Here is a 23,624-nt window from a genome sequence, read left to right on the forward strand (position 1 = left end):
TGCAGCCAGTAAAAATGATGAGTTAATAGCTAACGCTTCAGTGATAACTACATGCCAGGCACTCTAAGCACTTCGCAGGCACAATTTCATTTAATTCTAACAACAATCCTATGACATAGGTGCTAAGTTTATCCCAATTTACTGATGAGCAAAGTGAAACACAGAGAAGCCAGCATCACTCTAATTGCTACTTACTTGTGCAAAAGGCTCTGAGAGGCAGCTTCCTTATGGGTTGTAGGAAATGGCTCAGGGTAGTGTTTTCACAGTGAAGAAGGCTATAACCAAGCAAAAATGAAACATTAAACATTGTTCTTAAAATTAAGAACTTACTGGATCAACTGGCAAAATCTGAATACAGTCTATAGATTCAATAACAGTATTATATCAATATTAATTTCCTGGTTTTGACCACTGTACCGTGATTATGTAAGAAAATGTTCTTGTAGGAAAAGAGCTGAAATATTTAAAGGTAAAAGGGTATCAAGTCTAACTTGCTCTCCAATATTTAAGAAAAAAACATATATACACACGCACACATAAAGAGAGAGGGGGGGAGAGAGGGAGAGGGAGGGAGAGAGAATGAAAAAACAAACAGAGTCGACATGTGGGGAATCTGGGTAAAGGGTATTTGAGAATTCTATGTACTATTTTCATAACTATTCTGCAAGTCTGAAATGATTTCACAATAAAAAGTTACCTTTTTCTTAATTAAACCTAAGATCATAACGAGCAACAAAGCCAGTACTCTTACACAAAGCCAGATATTTCTGTACCACAAAAGAGTTGTAGGAAGCCTTGTAAATATCTAACCCCTACTCATTAAAGAATCTAATAGTGCAGGTGGCTGAAATTTTAAATGTTTATCCTGGAAAAAAATGACACAAACAAACCATGTTGAATTATTCTAATCTACTTCAAGTCTGGAAGGCTCAACTGGTTTAGAATTTTTGAGTTATCTTTCATGGCTATTTTGCCACAAAAGCTACTTCAACAGAGTGAAGAGGTTTCAAGTGTTCCGAGAAAAAATTACCAATTATTTTCACAGCTTTTGAGCTCTAAGAAAAATATTATATCTGATTCAGTTTGGTTCTCTTCTTTGTTCCGTTTTCACCCAGGGAAACTGGACATATCCCAGTGGCATAAGAGACGACGATGCCAGCAAGCAAGGCATCAGTGAACTTTTAGTTAGCGGCTAGATCTCCCCTTAATCAAGGAGCAAACATCCCACTTTGAATTCAGATAGCACTTCAGCTTCCCCAAATATCGGCCTGAAATCTAAAGTAAAGAGACCATATCCTTGTCAGTAAGCACTTCTTTTTAACTTGGAACCCTTTAATGATGTAATGATTTACTCTATTATAAATGTCTAAATTGCTATTCTTGTGGAAAATACAACTGAATTTATGACTTTCATACAATAATACTTACTTCCATGGATATCTAGTGGTTATGTCTTATAAAGATATCCTGTAAACATTACCAGATTTAGGACCTTCATTTTTTCACATGAAATTTCCTTGACTTAAAAACACCCTCACAGCATGGTGCTAACACAGCTAATAAGATGAATCTGAGTCTCCAATAAGCAAAAAGGTTTGTACAGAGAAAAAGCATGGGACCATGACAATCCCCACCCCTAAGGCCAGACAGATAGCACAGCTATTAACACAAAGAAGGGTGTGTTTCAGAATATGAACATTCTTTCAGCATTGAACAATGCTCATCTCTTAGAGTGGATACTCCCACCACAGAAGCTAAAAGCCTAAAACCCTGCTTTCCAAACAGAATCAGAATAAGAAGTGTAGAAACTTACTAAAGGGGGCATTGTTATGTTCTGCACACTGCTGTACTGTGTGTTCCAGAATTAATGCTGAATCTCCTAACTAAAAGAATGTTTGCAGACTGTTGAATAAGGCTTTTTTCTTTTTCTTTTTTTGGCTGGGGGAGGGACGAACGGGAGATAATCGTTTATCCACCATAACCGAAGCACAGCTCTCAGGTGGTTGGTTTTGCACATGGTTGTTCCCCCTCACAGCCCCGCCCAAGAACCCAGAGCTCGGCTCTCTGCTGGAGCGCCGGCTCCTGGAACAAATGCCTCATCACAACAGTTTGTCTTTTATTACTCTATCATTCCCATCCTCAAATGCTGTACTTTCTCCAATCTTAGTGATCTTACCGTCCACTACATATCCTTCTCTAGTTTCCACCCAACTTTTCTGCTCTCCTTCATAATAAGCTCTAGAGCCATGTTCACTGTCGCCACTTCCTCACCTCCCACTCTCTCTTAATCCCACTCAACCAGGCTTTTGTTCCTATCATGTCACCTCTTGTCAACGTCACCAACAAGCCCCATGTTGTCAACACCAACACACATTTCTTGGCCATCACGTTATTTAGCCTCTCAGCAGCATTTGCCACAGTTGATCCCTTTCTTTTTTTTTTTAAATTGAGGTATAACTAACATATAACATTACATTAGTTTTGGTATACAACATGATTCAATACCTGCATATATTGCAAAATGATCACCACAATAAGTCTAGTTAACACCCATCACCATACATAGCTACAAAAATCTTTTTTCTTGTGCTGAGAACTTTTAAGATCTACTCTCTTAGCTACTTTCAAATATGCAATACAGTATTATTAATACAGTCACCATGCTGTATGTTACATCCCCAAGACTCATTTTATAACTGGAAGTTTGAACCTTTTGACCCCCTTTACCCTTTCTCCTGCTTGAAATACATTCCTCACTTGGCTTCTGGGACCCTGATTTTCCTCCTACTTCTCTGGTCTCTGTCTAACGTCAAACTGTTGCCAAGTCCAGGATTCAGACCTCTTCTCTGTCTATACTCTCTCCCTAGAAACACTCATCCAGTCGCATGGCTTTAAATAGCCAGATACTGATGATTCTTTCCTTCAGGGACCTGCAGATCCGTATTTCCAACTGGCAACTCAACATTCCCACTGTGACTCCTCTCCAGCTAAGTTTGTCCAAAACAGAATTCCTTACCCTCCCGAACCCCCCTTCAACCTGCTCTTCCCCTAGAGTTGTCCATCTACGGCAGCGACTAGCCAGATGTTTACCAAATCTGCCTCTTCTTCCTGGGCACTCAACAGACTACATTTCTCAGCCTCCCTTGAAGTAGGGTGTGGCCACAGAACTGAGTTCTAGCCAATGTGAGGACCCTTCAGGCTTCCCAGGCACCCACCTCCAGGCTTTCCCCTTTCAGCCTGCTTGATGCAAACATGCAGACCCTGGGAAGCCATGTGTTAAAGATGGCAGGAGACCGGGTTCCCGAATCTCTGCTGCCCCACAGATCAGGAGCACCCACTGGGACTTTACAAGATCAAGACGTAAACTTTTACCGTATTAATTCACTGAGACGCTCGGGTTTACCTGTTATGACAGCAGTGTTACTATAATTAATATACCATTTCAGAAAAAGGGACCACCATACACCCAGCTACACAAGTCAAAACCCTAGGACTCATTCTTAAGTCCTTTCTTTCTCACCAGCCACATTCAACCCACTGGCAGGGCATGAAGACTCTATCTTCAAAATATATCCTAATCTGCCTATTTCTCATCATGGCCACCACTCTCACCCTAGCCCAAGCCACTCGATCTCTGACCGGAGGACTGCAATAGCCTGTTCTCCCTGTTTCCACTCTTGGCCTCTCATATCCTATTCGCCTTAAAACAGCCAAGTGATCTTTTCAAAACAGAAAGATGAGATCCTATGTAATTGGTCCCTGCTGACCTATGAGATGTCCTGCTGCTTTCCCTCTCCTCGTCACTCATGTCTCCTGCTACATACCACACCTCTGCCCCCTTCCATACGTTTGCATGTGCTGTCTACACTACTGGGCACACCCCTCTATGTGGCTCACTCCCTCATCATTCAGTTCTCTGCTCAAATGATTGCTCCTCAGTTTGGTTCTTCCTGACCACCATATGCCCAAGAGTGGCCCCTCTCAAGCACTCTCCAACCTTTAATTGCCTTCCTTTATTTTTCTTCACAGTACATCTCACTACCTGAAATGAAGACATGCTACATATGTTCACTCGTTTACTGTCTGTATGTCTCCAGGAACACAGCGGTTTGTCTGTCTTCTCAGTGGACTTCAACCTCAACAGTGAGATTAAGCCCCAGGGAGATGAAAGGAGAGGCTCAATCAGACATCTCTTCCACATGGTGAACTCAAATGGGCATTCTGCAAGGAGGCAATTACAGCGCATGATTAAAACTCAAGTCTGACTGTGTGGCTCAAATCTCAGTTCTGCCACTTATTAGCTGTGGGACCTTAGGAAATTTCTTAACTAATTCTAAGCCTCAGTTTCTCCATCTCTAAGAACAGGATCTACCACATTAGGACTGAGACAATTATGTGAAACCCTAAGCCCGGGGCTTGGCACCTAGTTACTTATTACTATTATTAAAAGTAACAGAGGTGATATTCAGCTCATCATACTGGGATGGCCACATCAACTATCTATGACTAGTGTCCACTCTGATTGGTCTGTGCCCACACTGTCCTGGTTATAAAATTTTTAACATCACCCCTGGCGGTAACATTTTAACTAGAATCCTTATATCTCTCCTGCTTTCTAAACCTGTCAAAGTTCTCCCTCTTCAAGACCTTTTTCCACATTCTATCTTGTATTAGAATATTTAGTAGAGTGTTTCCTCTTTTTTACTAAACTGTAAAGTTCCTTAAACACAAGGCCTATTTCAAATATATCTTTTAGTTCCTCTCTTTTCTTCTATTTCCCCCATGGTCCCTGGCACGATGTCATAAACATTTCTGAATGAGTCTTCCACAAGCAACCATTCCCTAGACACTATGTCCACACTTGCCTGAACCTATGAATCACCTGCAGCACTTGTTAAAAGCATAGTTGCCAGAGCTCCAACCTACATCTACTAAACCTGAATTTGGCAGCAGGGTGGGGGTATATCAGCGAATCTCTATTTCTAATAACTATCCCACCCCATTCTCTGATTAAACAAGTTTGGGAAACACGGCCCTAAATTATCACCCAAGATGGTCCTTTCTCTTTGATCTATCACCTGCCCCACGTCATCCAGTTATTGAAAAACTTTCCTGCAATACAAGGCTTTCATCTATACGTCTCACAGACACTACTTTACTCAAAACTCATGGGAATGTTATCTTTTTGGGTTTTTTTTGTGTATTGATACAGTTTCTATCTTGATATGTAATACCTTTGAAAACTACAAGTTCTTATTGTACCCAAATCCTCATTCCTTCCACCCACTGCACCTAAATCCAGTCTTATCTACCTACACTGGTACTAAAGTATGACTTGTTTTTCCTTTTCCTTTTTTAATGATGGTGAGTGAGGTACATATCCTCACCACCATTTTAAAAAGTATATTTTAGGAGTGTCATTTTTTAGGCTCTCCATCTCGTGACACAGTTTAGATGAATTCATGGCTGACTCACAAGCAGCACACCTGGTAATAACATTGAAACCACAGAGACCTTCCTGTCCAAATACTAACAGTTACCACCACATCGCAGAGCGGCCTCCTGAGAGAGCTACACCATTTCTGAACACTTAACGATGGAAGAGTGAAGCTTTCACGGCAAAGCCAGTGACAGTTTCTTTTCCCTCACCGTAGAAATTCAGTGCCCTTTTACTTCTCAAAGTTACAATGATAAGTCACCTCCAGGCACAGCGCAAGCTTTGGTCAATGCGGACAAAATGATCCCTGCCGGAAACACAAAAGTATTGTGGGTCTGTCAAACCTTAACTCTGAAATGACACGGAGCAACCAACTCTGAAGTCATAGCTACCAACATTTTAATCCATTTTCCGAGAGTCCAAATGCTCCCACGCTATTTCTAAATAATAAATGCCCTCATGGTGGGAAGCCCGAAGGAAAGGTCCCTGCGTGAGAGAGAGGTACCCGGGTGTGGTCCTGGCTCTGCTACTAACTGGCTGGGTGACACTGAGCAAGCTCCTTCATCTCACAGGGCCACAATTTCGCCAACTCCAAAAAAGCTGCATTTAAATGACCTCTCAGGTCTCTTCCAGCTCTAAGAACCTAACAGTTGGAAGTCACCAGAGTAACCAAGACCCCAATTCCACAACAGACTATTTTGAAACTACCGAATCCAACTCCCTCGCTTCAAAACCAAGAATCCGATGTGAAAGCCGCCCGACTCCCAGTCCAGTGCTCTTCCCACATCACACTGCCCCTCTCAGGAACAGAATCCCCGAGAAAGAGGCGTCCAGTCACGCCTCGATTCTACTAGGGAGCACACGTTCTATCTGTTTTGTGTGTGCGTGCCCCTTGTGCACTTCCACCTCCCTGGACAGAGCAAAGCTTGAGCGCTTAGGCCTGACGCTAACTAAACCTGAACAGCCCTACACGGCGGCAGTCGCACCTGCTCCCGAGCTCGAGGTGAAGGTGGGTGGCTCCGTCTCCACCCGAGCTCTCCTCAGGGCGAGCCCGCGATGGAAATACTATTTCTCTCTCCCGACCCCGGTTTGGCCCAGGCCGCCCCCCGCGCCCCACCCCGGGGCAGCCTCCCCAAGCAGCTGTACCTGTTCCGACACGACGCGACCCCGCGCAGCAATCTCGGACACCGACGTCCCACGGACGCCGCCATCTTGTCTCCTCCTTCCCGATGGGCCACGCCCCCTTTCACACGCGGGGCGCACGCGTGTGACGTCACGAGCCTCGAGTTCACGGGGCCAACGAGGAACGCGAGAGGGCTGTGGGAGGAGCCGACTAAAGTACTCCTTCAGGCTGCTCTCCGCCCCACCAGCCTGAAGTTTCCGGCAGCTGCAGAGCCGGGTTAGGTAGGCCTGGGTGGTGGCGGCACCTGCTATGGTGAAGCTGGGCCTGGGCCCAGCGTTGCCAGTGTTCCGCCTTCCCTCTGACGTGCATTTCCTCGTGCGCCTGGAAAACCTGAGTCATTCGAGATTTGAGACTATATCACCTGAGCTAATTCGCTCATTTTACGGATGGGGAAACGAAGAGCATCCACAACCCAGCTACTACTTACTAAGTGCCTTCTAAATGCCAGGCTCTCTTCTGAGCACTTTGCATGCATGGTGTCTCATTCTTACCTTCCCAAGCTGAAGGAACACAGCTCCAGGTTGCCTGATGCCTGCAATTATTTGTGTGGTTATTTAAGCTCAACTAGGGCATAACCAGCCCCTATGGGGAGCCTGACAAGCATCAGGTTTCCTATTGGAGGGGAGAGACCTCCTTCTATGATTTTTAAAAATCTGAGGGGAAAAAAGTACAGAATTGATTTTACTATTCAATTGAGAGTAGTAACTCAAAACCATGTGGGGATGTTATTTCAAAATGAAGTACATTTGGGAAAACTGAATATTCACATGCAAAAGAATGAAATGGACCCTCACCTTACAACATATACAAAAATTAACTCAAAATGGATCAAAGACCTAAACTTAAGAACTAAAACAATAAAACTCTTAAAAGAAAACATAAGGGAAATCTTCATGACGTTGAATTTGGCAATGATTTGTTGGTTATTACACCAAAAGCAAAGGCACCAGCAAGAACAAAATAAGATAAATTGGTCTTACTCAAAATTAAAAATTTTGTGCATCAAAGGACGCTATCAAGAGAGTAAAAAGACAACTCACAGAATGGGAGAAAATATTTACAAATCACTTATCTGGTAAGGGTCTAGTATTTGGATTACATAAAGAATTCCTAAAACTCAACAACAGAAAACCCAATTCAAAGATGGGCAAAGGACTTGAACAGATATTTCTCCAAAGAAAGCATACAAATGGCCAATAAGATGCTCAACATCACTAGTCATTAGGGAAATGCACATCAAAACCACAATGAGATACCAACTTCACACCCATTAGAATGGCTATTATTTAAAAAAATGAAAAATAAGTGTTGGCAAGGAAGTGGAAAAATTGGAACCCTTGTGCATTGCTGGTGGGAATGTAAATGGTATAGCTGCTGTGGAAAATAATTTGGTGGTTCCTCAAAAAGTTAAACATAGAATTATCATATGATCCAGCAATTTTACTCATAGTTATATACCCAAAAGAATTGAAAGCAGAGACTCAAAGAGATACTTGTACACAAATGTTCATAGCAGCAGTATTCACAATAGTGAAAAAGTGGATTAACAGATGAATGGATAAACAAAAAATGATATATCCATATAATGGAATATTATTTAGCTATGAAAAGGAATGAAGTACTGACATGCTACAACATGGATAAACTTTGAAAACATTATAGTAAGTAAAATTAGATACAAAATGACAACTATTGTATGGTTCTACATACATGAAGTACCTAGAATAGGCAAATTCATAAACGGAAAGTAGAAGAGAAGTTACCAGAGGCTGGGAGGAGGGGAGAGTGGGGGTTATTGTTTAATAGGTACAGAGTTTCTATTTGGAGTGATGAAAAAGTTCTGGAAATTGACAGTGGCAGTGGTTGTCTAACATTGTGAATTTAATGAATGTTCCTGAATTACACAATTAAAAGGGGTTAAAATGGTAAATTTTATGTATATTTTACCACAATTTTTTAAAAAGTCAGGTAAAGAAATAACAAACATTGGCAAGGATGTGGAGAAAAGGGCGCCCTCATACACTGCTGGTGGGAATGCAAACTGGTGCAGCTACTATGGAAAACAGTATGGAGATTTCTCAAAAAATTAAAAATAGAACTACCATATGACCCAGCTATCCCACTACTGGGTATCTATCCAAAGAACTCAAAATCAACAATTCAAAGAGACTTATGCACCCCTGTGTTCATTGCAGCATTCTTCACAATACCCAACACGTGGAAGCAACCCAAGTGCCGATCAACTGATAAATGAATAAAGAAGATGTGGTGTATATATAAATAATGGAATATTACTTGGCAAAAAAAAGACAAAATTATCTCATTTGCAACAACGCAGATGGACCTTCAGGGTATTATGTTAAGCAAAATAAGCCAGATGAAAACAAACACTGTATGATTTCACTCATATGGAAGATAAACAAACACATGGAAAAAGAGAACAGATTAGTGGTTACCAGAGGGGAAGGGGTGTGGTGAGTGGGTGAAAGGAGTAAAGGGGCACATATATATGGTGACGGATAAAAATTTGATTATTGGTGGTGAGCACGATGTGGTCTATACAGAATACTGACAAATAATAATATAAACCTGAAATTTCACAATGTTATAAACCATTATGACCTCAATTTAAAAAAAAAAAGTCAGGGGCTGGCCCATGGCCAAGTGGTTAAGTTCTCGCACTCCGCTGCAGTGGCCCAGGGTTTCGCCGGTTCGGATCCTGGGCGTGGACATGGCACCACTCATGAGGCCATGTTGAGGAGGCATCCCACATGCCACAACTAGAAGGACCTGCAACTATGATATATACAACTATGTACTGGGGGCATTTGGGGAGATAAAGCAGAAAAAAAAAAGATTGGCAACAGTTAGCTCAGGTGCCAATCTTTAAAGATTTTATTTTTTCCTTTTTCTCCCCAAGCCCCCTGGTACATAGTTGTATATTCTTTGTTGTGGGTCCTTCCAGTTGTGGTATGTGGGACGCCTCCTCAGCGTGGTTTGATGAGCAGTGCCATGTCCGTGCCCAGGATTTGAACCAATGAAACACTGGCCCGCCTGCAGCGGAGTGCGCGAACTTAACCACTTGGCCGCGGGGCCAGCCCCCTCAGGTGCCAATCTTTAAAAAAAGAAAAGTGAGTTAATAACAAGTGTTGATAAGGATGTGGAGAAATTGGAATCCTCATACTCTGCTGGTGGGAATGTGAAAAGGTACAGCCTCTTTGGAAGACAAACTGGTAGTTCCTCATCACTTAAACGTTGAGTTACCACCATACTACCCAGCAATTCCACTTGTAGGTATCTACCCAGGAGAAGTGAAAACGTATGTCCACACAAAAGTCTGTACATGAATGTTTGTGGCAGCATTATTCACAAAAGCCAAAAGGTGGAAACAACACAAATGTCCATCAACTGATGAATGGATAAACAAAACGTGGTATAACCATACAGTGGAATATTATTCCGCTGTAAAAAATGAAATACTGATACATGTTACAACATTGATGAACCTTGAAAACATTACACTAAGTGAAGGGAACCAGTCACAAAAGACCACATATTGTATTATTTCATTGACATGAAATATCCAGAACAGAGAAATCTGCAGACAGAAAGCAGATTAGTGGTTGCCTAGGGCTGAGGAAGAAGGAATGAGATAATAGAGGGATAAATAAAGGGTACAGGACTTTTTTGGGGGTAATGAAAATGTTCTAAAATTGTGGTGATTGCACATATCTGTAAAGCTACAAACAACCATGGAATTGTCAACTTAAAATGAGTGAATTACATAGTTTGTGAACTATATGTGAATATAGCTGTTTAAAGTTTTTCGTTTCTATTTGTGGCTGGAATAAAGAAATACGCTTGATATTTGTATTTGATCTTATATCTAATAAGATGTTTGGTGTAGGTGTTTATAGTAGATATCCTCTTTCTAATTAACAGGTTTCTCTTCTATTCCCCCTATGTATAAAATTTTTATCATGTGTGAGTGTATATGAAGTGTTTGTTTTGGCATCTATTAAGGTGAGCATATATTATTGGGTCTTTTTCTCGTTAATGGAGAATTACATTGATTTACTTTCCTTTTTTAAAACAACTTTATTGAGATATAATTCACATACCATGTATTTCACTCATTTTAAGTGTACAATCCAATGGTTTTTGGTATATCCACAGGTATTGTGCAACCATCACCATAATGAATTTTAGAACATTTTCATCTCCCCCAAAAGAAAGCCCATACCCTTTAGCTATCACTCTGCGTCCCCCATTCCCACCTCCCCAGCCCTAAGCAATGAGTAATCTACCTTCTGTCTCCATAGATTTCCCTATTCTGGATTTTCATATGATGGAATCATATAATATGTAGACTTTTGGAATTGGCTTCTTTCACCTAGCATAATGTTTTCAAGGTTCATCCATGTTGTAACATGTATCTTCATTCCTTTTTATGGCCAAACAATATTCCACTGTGTGGATATACCACATGTGGTTTATTCATTCGTAGTTGATGGACATTTGGGTCATTTCTACTTTTTGGCAATTATGAATAATGCTGCTATAAACATTCATATGCAAATTATTCTATGGACGTATACTTTCATTTTTCTTGTATATATACCTAGGAGAGGAATTGCTGGGTTGTTTGGTAACTCTGTGTTTGTTTGAGGAATTGGCAGATTGTTTTCCAAAGTGGCTGCACCATTTTACATACATTCCCACTAGCAGCGTGTGAGGGTTCCAATTTCTCCACATCCTCACCATCTCTTGTTATCTTCTGTCTTTTGAAAATTATTATTAGAATAGTCACCCTTTTCTTTTTTTTTTTTTTTTGAGGAAGATTAGCCCTGAGCTAACATCTGCCACCAATCCTCCTCTTTTTGCTGAGGAAGATTGACCCTGAGCTAACATCTGTGGCCATTTTCCTCTACTTTATACACGGGATGCCTGCCACAGCATGGCTCAATAAGCAGTGCATAGGTCCATGCCCAGGATCTGAACTGGCAAACCCCCTGCCGCCTAAGCAGAGCGTGTGAACTTCACCACTACGCCACTGGGCCAGCGCCTACAATAGCCATCCTAATGGATGTGAAGTGGTATATCATTGTGATTTTGGTTTACATTTCTCTCATGACTAAGGATGCCAAGCATCTTTTCTTATGCTCATTGGCCATTTACATTATCTACCTTGGAGAAATGTCTATTTGAATTCTTTGCCATTTTTACCTTGGATTATTTGTCTTCTTATTATTGAGTTGTGAGAGTTTTTTTATATATTCTAAATACAATTCTCTTATCAGATATATGGTTTGCAAATGTTTTCTTCCATTCTGTGGGTTATCTTTTAGTTTTTGATGGTGCCCTTGAAGCACAAAGATTTTGAATTTTGATGAAGTCTAATTTATCTATTTTTTCTTTTGTTGCTCATGCTTTTGATGTCATCCAAGAATCCTTTCCCAAATCCAAGGTCGTGAAGATTTACACCCATGTTTTCTTCTAAGAGTTTTATAGTTTAAGCTCTTATGTTTGCATCTTTGATCCATTTTGAGTTAAGTTTTGTACATGATGTGAAGTAAAGATCTAACTTCATTCTTTTGCCTGTGGCTATGCAATTGTCCACTGATTGATTTTCATATGTTAAATCAACCTTACATTGCTGGTCATGGTGTATTGTCCTTTTCATATATCACAGGATTCAATTTGCTAATATTTTGTTTAGGTTTTTTGCAGCTACTTTGTGAGAGAGATTGGAACGTTATTTCCTTCCTTCCTTTCTTTTTTCCCTTCTCAGGTGTTTGTCATCATAAATGAATATGTGCTCCTCCCTTTCAATCTCTGGAAAGTGTAAGATTGGTGTTACATCTTCCTTAAAATTTGGAAGATTCATCAGCAAAGCTATGTGGGCATGGAAATTCTTTGTGTGAAGATTTTTACTTATGGATTGAGTAAATTGAATAGATGTAGTATTTGTTCCGGTTTTCTATTCTTGTGTCAGTTTTGGTAAACTGTCTTTTTTTCTAGGAATGTATTCGTTTTATCTAAAATTTCAGTTAATTAGCACAAATTTGTTACTAACATTCTTTTATACTCTTTTTCCTGTCTGTAGGATCTTTAATGATGTACTCATGTTCTTCCCTGACATTGAAGTCTCTCTTTCTTTCTTCTCTTAATCAGTCTTGCTAGAGCTTTATTAATTGCATTATTTTGTAGTAATAAAAGTTTAGGGGCCAGCCTGGTGCCACAGCGGTTATGTACGCACGTTCCGCTTTGGCGGCCCGGGGTTCGCTGGTTCGGATCCCGGGTGTGGACATGGCACCATTTGGCACGCCATACTGTGGTAGGCGTCCCACATATAAAGTAGAGGAAGATGGGCATGGATGTTAGCTCAGGGCCAGTCTTCCTCAGCGAAAAGAGAAGGACTGGCAGCAGATGTTAGCTCAGGGCTAATCTTCCTCAAAAAAAAACATGTTTAATAATATTATTATTATTGTATTATTTTTCCAAAGAACACATTTTAACTTGGATTATTTGCTCCATTGTCCACTTGTTTTTTATTTCATTAATACCTGCTTAGCTGTATTATTTCTTTCTACTTTCTTTGGGTTTAATACGGTATTCTTTTTTAAATTCTTAAGAAGAATACTTAGATCATTTGTTTTTCAGCCTTCTTTTCTAATATATGCATTTTAGGCCATAATTTATTTCTAAGTACAGGCTTAGCTATGCCCTCTATTTTGAGCTATCATATTTTCAATATTATTCAGTTCAAAATGCTTTTAAGGTGGGCTGGCCCCGTGGCCGAGCGGTTAAGTTCGCGCGCTCCGCTGCAGGCGGCCCACTGTTTCATTGGTTCGAATCCTGGGCGCGGACATGACACTGCTCATCAAACCACGCTGAGGCAGCGTCCCACATGCCACAACTAGAAGGACCCACAACGAAGAATATACAACTATGTGCCGGGGGGCTTTGGGGAGAAAAAGGAAAAAATAAAATCTTTACAAAAAAAAATGCTTTTAAGGTACATTGTGATTTCATCTTTCACCCTTAGCATAATCATGAATTGCTTAATTTGAAAAGCATTTGGGTTTTTATAGTTTTATTTTTATTTGTAATTTATATTTAACATAATTCCTCTGTGTTCAGAGAACGTACTTGGAATTTCAATACTTTGTATTGATTGAGATTTGCTTAGTGGCTCAACTATGGCTGATTTTTTATATGTGTCAATTAGGTTAAATTGATTAATCAAGTTTTCAGGTCTTCTATAACATACTAATTTGTGTTTACTTGTTCCATCAGGTGAGGGAGATATGTTCATACCTCCGTCTGTAATATAGACTTGTCTATTTTTCCTTTTAGTTCTGTCAGTTTTGACTTAACATGTTTTTTAACATTTATGAAAATTCTAGATTGTTACATCTTCCTGCTGGATTTGCCTTTTTTACCATTATGAATGTCCCTGTTTGTCTCTGATAGTGCTATGTGCCTTGAAGTCTAACCATATGTAATATTAGTACAGCTATGCCATTTTTTTTCTTTTTGTCTAGTGTTTGCATAGTAAGTATGTCTTTTTCAATCATTATGTCTTCAAACTCTATGTGTCCTTATATTTACAGCGTGTCTCTTATAAGTGGCATATCATTGGGTCTTGTTTTTTTAATTTAGTCTGACAATATTTATCTTTTAATTGGAGTGTTTAGTCCATCATTAATTAAATTATCAATACATTTATATTCAAATCTACTGTCTTACTTTTATTTTCTATTTAACCAAATTGTTCTATATTCCTTTTTCTTTCTTTTATCACCTACTTTTAGATATATCACGTTTTTTTCTTATTGTTCTATTCTTTCCCATCTGTTAACTGATTAGTTATAATTTCTGTACTAGTCTTTTAATGGTTACCCTAGAGATTAAAACATATATGTTTGCCTTTTTGACTTAGGTAAAATTTACATACACAGAAATACGTAAATCTTAAGTATAATTCAATGAGGTTTGATAAATGTATACAGCCATATAACCACTACCTCAGTCAAGGTAGAGAACCTTACCATTATCCCGGAATGTTCCCTCAATCTCTTTCATACCATCTCTGCTACCCAAAGGCAATTACTATTCTAACATCCAGCACTATATTAGTGTGGCCTGTTCTTGAACTTCATATAAAAGTAGAATCATGCAGTGTGTACTCTTTAGTGTTTGACCTCTTTTGCTCAGAATAATGCTTTTAAGATTCAAGGATGTTGTTGCATATATCAGTAGTGCAGTCATTTTCAGTGCTGAGTAATATTCCATTATATACACATACCACGGTTTGTCCCTTCTCCTATTGAGAGGCATTTGAGTTCTTTCCAGTTTGGGGTTATTATGAATAAAGTGGCAGTAAACTTACTTGTACAAGCATTTTTGTGGACAAAAGTTTTCACTTCTCTTGGGACTGGAATTTCTGGGTTGTAGGGTAGGAGGATATTTAATTTTATAAGAACTTGCCAAAGAGTTTTCCAAAGAGGGTGTACCATTTTACATTGTTACCAGAACATATGAGTTCTGGTTGCTCCTCATCTTCACCAACGTTAATTTTAGCCATTCTAATGGATATGATGTATCTCGTTATGGTTTAAATTGTATCATCCAGATGATTAATGACCTTGAGCACTTTTTTATGTGCTTATTGACCATTCATATGTCTTCATTTGTGAATGTCTGCTCAAGTCTTTTTCCCATTTTAAAAAATGGGGTGGTTTGGATTTTTATTCTTGAGTTATCAGAGTTGTTTATGTACTGTGATTATAAGTTCTGTATCAGATATATGTATTGCAAATATTTCTTCCAGTGTGTGGCTGGCCTCTTCATGTTCTTAATGGAGTCTCTTGATAAGCAGAAGTTTTTAATTTTAATGCAGTTTAAGTTATTCATTTTTTCTTTCTTTCTTTCTTTCTTTTTATTTATTTATTTATTTATTTATTTATTTATTTATTTATTTATTTTGAGGAAGATTAGCCCTGAGCAAACATCCTCTGACAATCCTCCTCTTTTTGCTGAGGAAGAGTGGCCCTGAGCTAACATCTGTGCCCATCTTCCTCTACTTTATATGTGGGATGCCTACCACAGCATGGCTTGTCAAGCGGTGCCATGTCCATACCCAGGATCTGAACCAGTGAAACCCAGGCCGCTAAAGCGGAACGAGTGAACTTAACTGCTGCAACACCAGGCTGACCCTAATTTTTTCTTTCATAGTTTTTTTAATCCTAAGAAATCTTTGCCTACCCTAAGTCTATGAAGATATTCCTGCATGTTTTTCTAGAAGCTTTGTAGTTTTATCTTTTATATTTTGGTATATGGCTGATCTCAAATCAATTTATGTATGTGAAGTTAGGTTCAATTTCCATAAACTTATCCAACTGTTCCAGCACTGTCGCTGAAAAGACTTTCCTTTCCTCACTGAATTGCCTGGGCATCTTTGTCAAAGTCAACTGACAGTACATGTGTGGGTTTATTTCTGGGTTTCAATGATCTCTGTCTGTTCCATTGATCTATCTTAATTACTGTTGCTTTATTGTAAGTCTTGAAATCACTTGGCATGTATCCTCTCACTTTGTTCTTCTCTTTCAAGATTGTTTTGGCTTTTATCAGTAGGCCCTTTGCATTTCTATAAAAATTTTGAATTCAGTTTGTCAATTTTAATCAAAAAGCCTGTCGAGATTTTGATTGGGATTATGTTGAATCCAGAGCTCAATTTGAGGAGAACTGACATTTTAACAATGTTGAGCTTCCCCATTCATGGACCTGAGAAATCTCTCCATCTTTGACTTTTTACAATCAAAAGTACGGTAAAAAGTATAAATTAGTACTTTTGCTCATTCCTGGTCAATGCAAGCACCTTAGAACGTTTAAATTCCATTTATCCCTTTTCTGCCTTTGTATTAAGACCATAATGCATCTTTCTTCCACTAGATTTTGTTTTGTTTTCGCAGGAATGTGCATAGCAGCTATATTCATAAGGTTCCCAAACTAGAAATAACCCAAATATCCATTAGCAAGATTAGGGCAAATAAATCACCATGGGATGCTACTGTACAAGAAAAATGAATGAACTACCAGGACATGCAACAACGTGGATGAATCTCAAAAACATCACATTGAGCAAAATAAGTCAGACACCATGGGATAATATTGTCTGGTTGCAGTGATAGGAAATTCAAGAACAGGCAAACCTACTCTATGGGGATAGAACTCTGAACAGTTGCTTTCCTCAGGGCAGGAGTGATAACTGGGAAGTTGCATGAAGGAACTTTCTGGGGAGATGGAAATATCTGGGTGGTGGTTACATAGATGTATACATTTGTCAGAACTCATCAAATGTTAAATGTAAGTTCTGTGCATTCTCCAGTGGGTAAATTATAGAGCAATAAAAAGAAAAAAAATCTGGAAAAACTAAAGCAAAGACAAAAACTACTGAATTAAGTAGTTGGCTACTTAATAAGTTTGTATAAGTATTTAATAAAATACTTGGTAAGTTTGGCTGAAGAAGTTTCTCCATGAAAACGTCTCCAGTTCTCTCTGATTGGTCCTGCTGCCAAACAAGTTTTGAAAAAACCCCACAAAAAACAGTTTTCTACTTTTGTTTTCCAGAGACCATTTCTGGAATGACCCTTTTAAAGCCCAGGCTCGATGTGCAGATGAGAGACATGAAGACTCTCTTCCTTCCAGCTCACGGCCTGTCACACCAGGTCCTAGTGGTATTAAAAGGAGGAGGAAACACTGCAGCGGCTTGAGATAGACCTGAGGGAATTTGCTATGGTCAAGTGACACCCTCTGCTCCAGACTCTTCTGTCTACTTCCCAGCTGCCTTTTGCCATGCACTGGACTAGAAGCTTCCAGCTACTTCTGTGTTGACAGAGGTCTCCTCTGGTTGGGTACAGAAACAGTATATGGATGTCATGTGTTGACAGATTTTGTTTCATTTTCCCCTTAAGTCATCCCATATAGAAACATCCTGGATTGGTGAGTGCCCTGGTAAAATCCAAGAGGGGTTTCCTGAGTCTGAGTAGAGATGGTTTTCCTCCAGAGTCAGGGCTGGCAAACCAGGACTCACCACCTGTTCTCGTAAACAAAGTTTTATTGGACACAGCCACGCAGATTTGTTGACCTCATCTATGGCTGCCTTCCTGCCATAAGCGCAGAGTTGAGTAGTTGCAACAGAGACTGTATGGCCTGCAAAGCCTAAAATATTTACTATTGGGCCCTTTACAGAAAACGTTTGTAACCCCTGGTCTAGAGCACCCTGCATGGCCAGGCAGAGAGAGTGACTGGGGGCTTCCGCCCTATGGTTCAGAGTGAAGATGGCATCAGAGGTGGGGGCTGGCCACAGGCTCAAGAAAAACTTATGGGAGGGGGGTGGATATAGTTCACCAAGAAGGACGAGTATCTTCAGGGATGACTGGAGCTCTTTTACCTTCAGTTACCACCAAGACTAGAACTCAGATGGGAATCAGAGGACTCTGGATCAGGTTAGGTATCCTGGGATATGCGGGGAAAGACACAGAGGGCTTGCTGGAGAGCTGGAAATCCTTGTGGAAAAGGCCAGGGAGAGCTTGTCGGTGAGTCCAGAGGCTTCAAAGGGGCAAGCAAGTACCTGGCCATGCAGGGTGCTCTAGACCTCAGCATGGCCTGACGAGCGGTGCCATGTCCATGCCCAGGATCCGAACTGGCAAAACCCTGGGCTACCAAAGCAGAGCCGCGCACTTAACCGCTCAGCCACGGGGCCGGCCCCCAAATTTTTAAATAATAAATAATGTCTAGTTGTGTCTACTTAATGAGGAGAAGGGAGAGTGACTGGACAAAGAGGAGAGGGAGGGAGGGAAGGAGGGAGAAAAAGGAAGATGCTGCGTTAGAAACAAACATGCTTGTAATGAGCTAGACTTGAAAATGAGACCCTAGGGAGGGCAGGCAGGTTCACGGCGCCTCTTCTCCAGCTCCTGGCCTCTTAGAGAATGTTATTAAAGTTCTTCCAAAGCTGTGTTGCAGACCTAAATGTGGCACGTGACCTGTATACAGGCAGATAAATGCAGCCAGTGGAGCTAAGTTCACCGCAGGATCATGGCCACTTTCATTGGTCCACAAAAAGCTGTCTTCATGTGGCAGGAGCAGAAGAACAACTGAATAATGGTGGTAGCTTATTTACATGAAACAGGTGTGTACAGTTTGCACGATGTGGCTGAAGTGAAGAAATTACCCCAAAGGTAGCTCCTCGGGGACTCTTGGACAACAGTAACCAAATTCTAGTCCTTCCAGTTGCCATTGGTAACCCCCAAAAGCATCCTCTCTGCTGTGATGTGGCTGAATTGGAGAGAGCCTATTTTTCCAAGCTTATAGGAAAAGAAGGAAAGAAATGGATACCTGAGTGGTTTTAATAAAAGATAGTCCCAAACTTTAGAACATGCTCCGTGCCCATCAACGCTTGCCCTCGCTGTCCCTTCTTCACTAGGGAAAAGCATCCACTCCTCTATCCAAAAGGAGTAATACACCCAGTGTTTTTCTTTCGGAGAGGCTGGTGGTGTGTGAGCAGAGTGGGAAGAAAAAGTCAGCGATGGGGGGTATCCCTTTATGACAAAGCTATTCGTTTTCCCCATGCATCCTTAATACTTGAATACTGATTGCTATAAATCATTTGACGTGTGATTACAAAGAGTTGTGAATGAGGCATCACAGTCAAATCTCTTCTCTACTTTGAAAAACGTAACCTCCTTGAAGACTCTGATAAGTTACATTTAGAAGCGATGCCCATCGCAGTTCCCTAAGCACCGTCTCTGGCTCTGAACAGATGCAGACAGCATGAAAGATGCCGACGGCGTCAAAATCTCCGAAGGTTCTGCTCTGTCTCCGAACTGGAAAACCTGGAGCATTCTTGTAATTCTCACCTTCCTGAGCCTCCCATCTCAACAATGAGAAATCCAGAAAACAGGGTTCCCTTTAGTCTTGGGCCAGGGCTTGAAACTAACTCTCCACTAACTAGCTAGGTGACCTTGGTTAAATGACTTAACCACTCTGATATTCAGTGACTTAGATGGACGTTTGAATATTGCTTGCTTCATGGAATTGTGAGGATGAAATGATGCAGCACACTTTCAAAGCACCTGTTAGGTGCGGATTATCCAACAGCCACTGGGCATTAATTTCTTCTGGGATTTCCCTACTGCCACTAGGGGGCAGAGTCAGCCTAGGATTTAAGAATGAATATGCACTCCTTGGTGATTCAACTTTGCATTTCCAAAGCAGTTTCACAGTGGATGGTGGCGGCTGAGCGGCACTATGCCTTTCATGGGCCGTAGGCACTTTTACCTTCATGAACCCCTTCCTCCATAAAAAAAATATTAAAAACCATATTTACAACTGTGTTGATATAAAGATAATAGAATCCAGGATGGGTTCATTGTTATATTTATTTTTTTCTTATTTAAAATAAATTAAAATCAAAACATTGCCGTGGGCCCCTAGCAATATCATGGCCCTAGCACTTTTCCTACTGTGCCTGCTGGTCAAGCCGGCCCTGAGTGGTGGTGGGGAGGGTATGCCATCACTCCTGGTGCGATGAGGGAAGCTGAGGCTTTGGGAGTGTCCGAGTGCCGGCCGGGCCTCTTACAAGTCGTGTGTATTAATCAGCTAGGGCTGCCACAACAAAAGACCACAGGCTGGGTGGCATAAACAAGAGAAATTAATTTTCTCACAATTCTGGAGGCCAGAAGTCCAAGATCAGGTTGTCAGCTAGTTTGGTTTCTTCTGCGGCCTCTCTCCTCGGCTTATAGATGACCTTCTCACTACGCTCACGTGGTCTTTCTTCTGTATGCGCACACCCCTGGTGTCTCTCTGTGTGTCCGAATTTCTTCTTATGAGGACCAGTCAGATGGGATTGAGGCCCACCGTATCAGTCTCATTTGAACCCGTCACCTCTTTGAAGGCCCGCTCTCTAAACACAATCACATTCTGAAGGTTCTGGGGTCAGGGCTTCAACATACGAGTTTTCAGGGGACACGATTCAGTCCATTCAGACTAAAATGGGGCAACGTTGGTGACCGCTTAATGGGCACAACAGGATTTTGTTTTGGCGTGATGAAATGTTCTCGACCTAGATAGACATGATGGTTGTATAACATTGTGAATGTACTAAATGGGACTGAATTGTTCATTTTAAAGTGGTTAATTTTAACAACAAAAAAACCCAAACAACCCAATTTAAAAATGGGCAAAGGATTTGAACACCACTTCACACCCATTAGGATGGCTATAATTAAAGCAAACAAACAGATAGGAAATAACAAGCATTAGAGAGAATGTGGAGAGTTTGGAACCCTCGTACAGTGCTGGTGGGAATGTAAAATGCTGCGGCCGCTAGAAACCAGTTTGGCAGTTCCTCAAAAAGCTAAACCTAGAATTACCTTATGATTTGACAATTCCACTCCTAGGCATATGCCCAAAGTAGTTGAAAGCAGGGACTCAGACAAATACTTGTATGCCAATGTTCATTGCAGCATTAGTCACAATAGCCAAAAGGTGGAAACAATCCAGTGTCTATCAACAGATGAATGGACAAACAAACTGTGGTCTATACACACAACAGAATATTATTCAGCCTTCAAAAAGAAGGAAACTGACATATGCTAAAACGTGGATGAATCTTGAGGACATTGTGCTAAGTGAAATAAGCCAGACACAAAAGGACACATATTGTATTATGCCATTTACATAAGGTACCAAGAATAAGCAAATTCATGGAGACAGAAAGTAGAATAGTGGCTACCAGGGGCTGAGAGGGAGGGTCGACCGGGAGTTTTGCTTAATGGTTGTGGAGTTTTTGTTTGAGATGATGAAAATATTTTGGAAATAGACATTGGTGACGGTTGTCCAACATTGTGAATGTACTTTGTATCTCTGAATTATATATTTAAAGTTGGTTAAAATGGTAAATTTTATGTTATATGTATTTACCACAATAAAAATAATGAAATAAAAATATTTTTATTCTTTCCAAAAAAAAGGGTTAATTTTGTTGTGTGAATGTCACCTCAATTTAGAAAGTGGGGAGACACCAATCATGAGTTAGGTTTGGGGTTCAAACAGGATATGGAAAAGGTGACAGGAGGACAGTTCGGTGCTACAGAGAGAAGCAGGTTAAGTCTCCTGAAAAGGCACAGAAAAGGAGATTAGCCTTCAACAAGCGTTGTTGAGGACCTACTTTATCCCGGGGCCATGGTTAACCCAGGGAATCCCTGTCATGGCCCCAGGGCTTCTTGGAACTCAGAACCCCTTGAGGGAGACAGATGTCAACTACTACCTACAGGACACTGTGTTAAGTTCTAGAAGAGTTGTATGTGTAGAGGGAGATAGGGGGATGGATGGCCATGAGGGCCTAACTGCCCAGAAGGAGATGACCTGCGGGGAGCAGCCGTCACACAGGGCCTCCGAGGGTCCAGCTGGGGAGGCTGGGCTGAGGTTCTCTCCAGCCTCAGTCTTCAGAATCTGGACATCCCCTTCTTATTGGCTGGAATCACAGTGGCTTCAAAGTGGCTTTTAGGATTATACAAGAAATTTGGTAAATAGCAGTGCTGCAAGATGAGAGACTCAGAAAAGATCCCATTTCAAAAGGATTGACAGCTGCCAGCATGACGTTTACGGCTGCATGTGGGTGGGCGTGCTCCAGCTCACAGTGTTGGAGAAGCTACCTGCTTGGAAACCTACCTGCCTGCCTGCCATCAGAGCACTGTTCTAACGGCACCTCTGTCACTCTGTTCCCTCTTCTGCTTCCTTGTTCTTCATAGGCCTCATCACTACCTGATGTGACGTCATATAGATTATCTGCTTATTATTTATATTTCCCACTAGAACGTAAATTCCATAACAACAAAAACTATTTATCAAGTGAATGCCCGGACCCCCTAAGTCTCCATATGTGGCATACTCGGGGGACAGGGCTCCAGCCAACACATCGATCAACACCAAACTCAACTTTCTCTTTAGGTTTGAATATTCTGGTCTACTTGGATATTTTGACTTCTTGGCATGTATAATTTGAGATCAGTAGACTTTTTGCTGATAAAGTAGATGCTATTTAGATTAAAATTATATGAATTGTTAGTTGTGAGTGAGAACCAAAACCAAATTTTGAGCACATTTGAACAACCCAAATATAGTTATCCAATTCTATGAACATATTTCTGTTTTTCGACAATACACTCAACATTCTTTAAAAACAGTGACTTGCCAGCTTGTTACAGCTTTACCAGCTCCCTATATTTGCCCTTCCTCGCACTCATCACAGTGTGTCATTTTCTATCCACTTGTTACAGTTTGAAAATGACCACCTAGCACTCTTTGCTCAGAGAAGGCAGAATCCATACCTCTGTTTGCTCACCATTAGATCCCTGGAGCCTATCGCAATGGAACATGGGACGTGGGACCTGGGACATGGGAGGTACTAAACACATTCTTGTAGAACGAATGATTCCAAGCAGTTTGGATGTCCCTGAGATGTGCAGAATCAAGTGACCCCAAACTGGAGCCCAAGTCCTGGAAAAGGTGAAGCAGCTCCTCTCTTAGAAAGCACCACGATTTTGGGGTATCAGTTAATCGGACATGGGTGATTTGTCCCATTTCCTGCTGCTGTCTTCCTAGCAGTCTTTCCTCAAGGTCGCCACACCTCCTCTCACTTGAGACGGCCCCTGAGGCCAAGGAAAGGAGTGGAGAAGCTGATGCCCATTCATTCATTCCAGCACAGCTTCCTCGGTCCCTAGGACTGACGCATTGAAACAGCTTCCCTGGACCCTCCCACCCCTGCAGCATGCCCCCAAGGAGCAGCCCACCCTCCCTAACCCTTGTCAACTCCCACAGGACGGTGCTTCAAACCAGATCCACACAAGGTAAGGTGTGGCTCCATCCACTCTTCGTGTCTGACCTCCCTCCTCTCCATTCTGTGTCCTTCAGAGACATCCACTCCAGCCACACTCA

At 41.1% G+C, this 23,624-nt stretch overlaps 1 protein-coding gene across 8 annotated transcripts in view; it reads right to left on the reverse strand.

The window, feature by feature from the left end:
* Positions 1-6,714, reverse strand: part of PISD (phosphatidylserine decarboxylase) — a 38,776-nt gene extending 32,062 nt beyond the window's left edge. For 3 of the 8 annotated variants that reach the window (XM_070516430.1, XM_070516438.1, XM_070516434.1), the window contains exons 1-2: positions 4,043-4,221; positions 196-275 (exon numbers count right to left, since the gene is read on the reverse strand). Coding sequence is in view for 1 of the 8 variants with exons in the window: in XM_070516428.1 (XP_070372529.1) it covers positions 196-275; positions 6,584-6,648 (145 nt within the window). In the remaining 7 variants the exon portion in view is untranslated. Of the gene's footprint in view, positions 1-195; positions 276-4,042; positions 4,222-6,583 lie in introns of those variants that run through there. The other 5 variants (XM_070516428.1, XM_070516429.1, XM_070516431.1 and 2 more) reach the window with 5 other exon arrangements.
* Positions 6,715-23,624: the final 16,910 nt, after the last annotated feature.

This window comes from Equus asinus, chromosome 8 (genome assembly GCF_041296235.1).
Source record: "Equus asinus isolate D_3611 breed Donkey chromosome 8, EquAss-T2T_v2, whole genome shotgun sequence".
Lineage (NCBI taxonomy): Eukaryota > Metazoa > Chordata > Mammalia > Perissodactyla > Equidae > Equus > Equus asinus.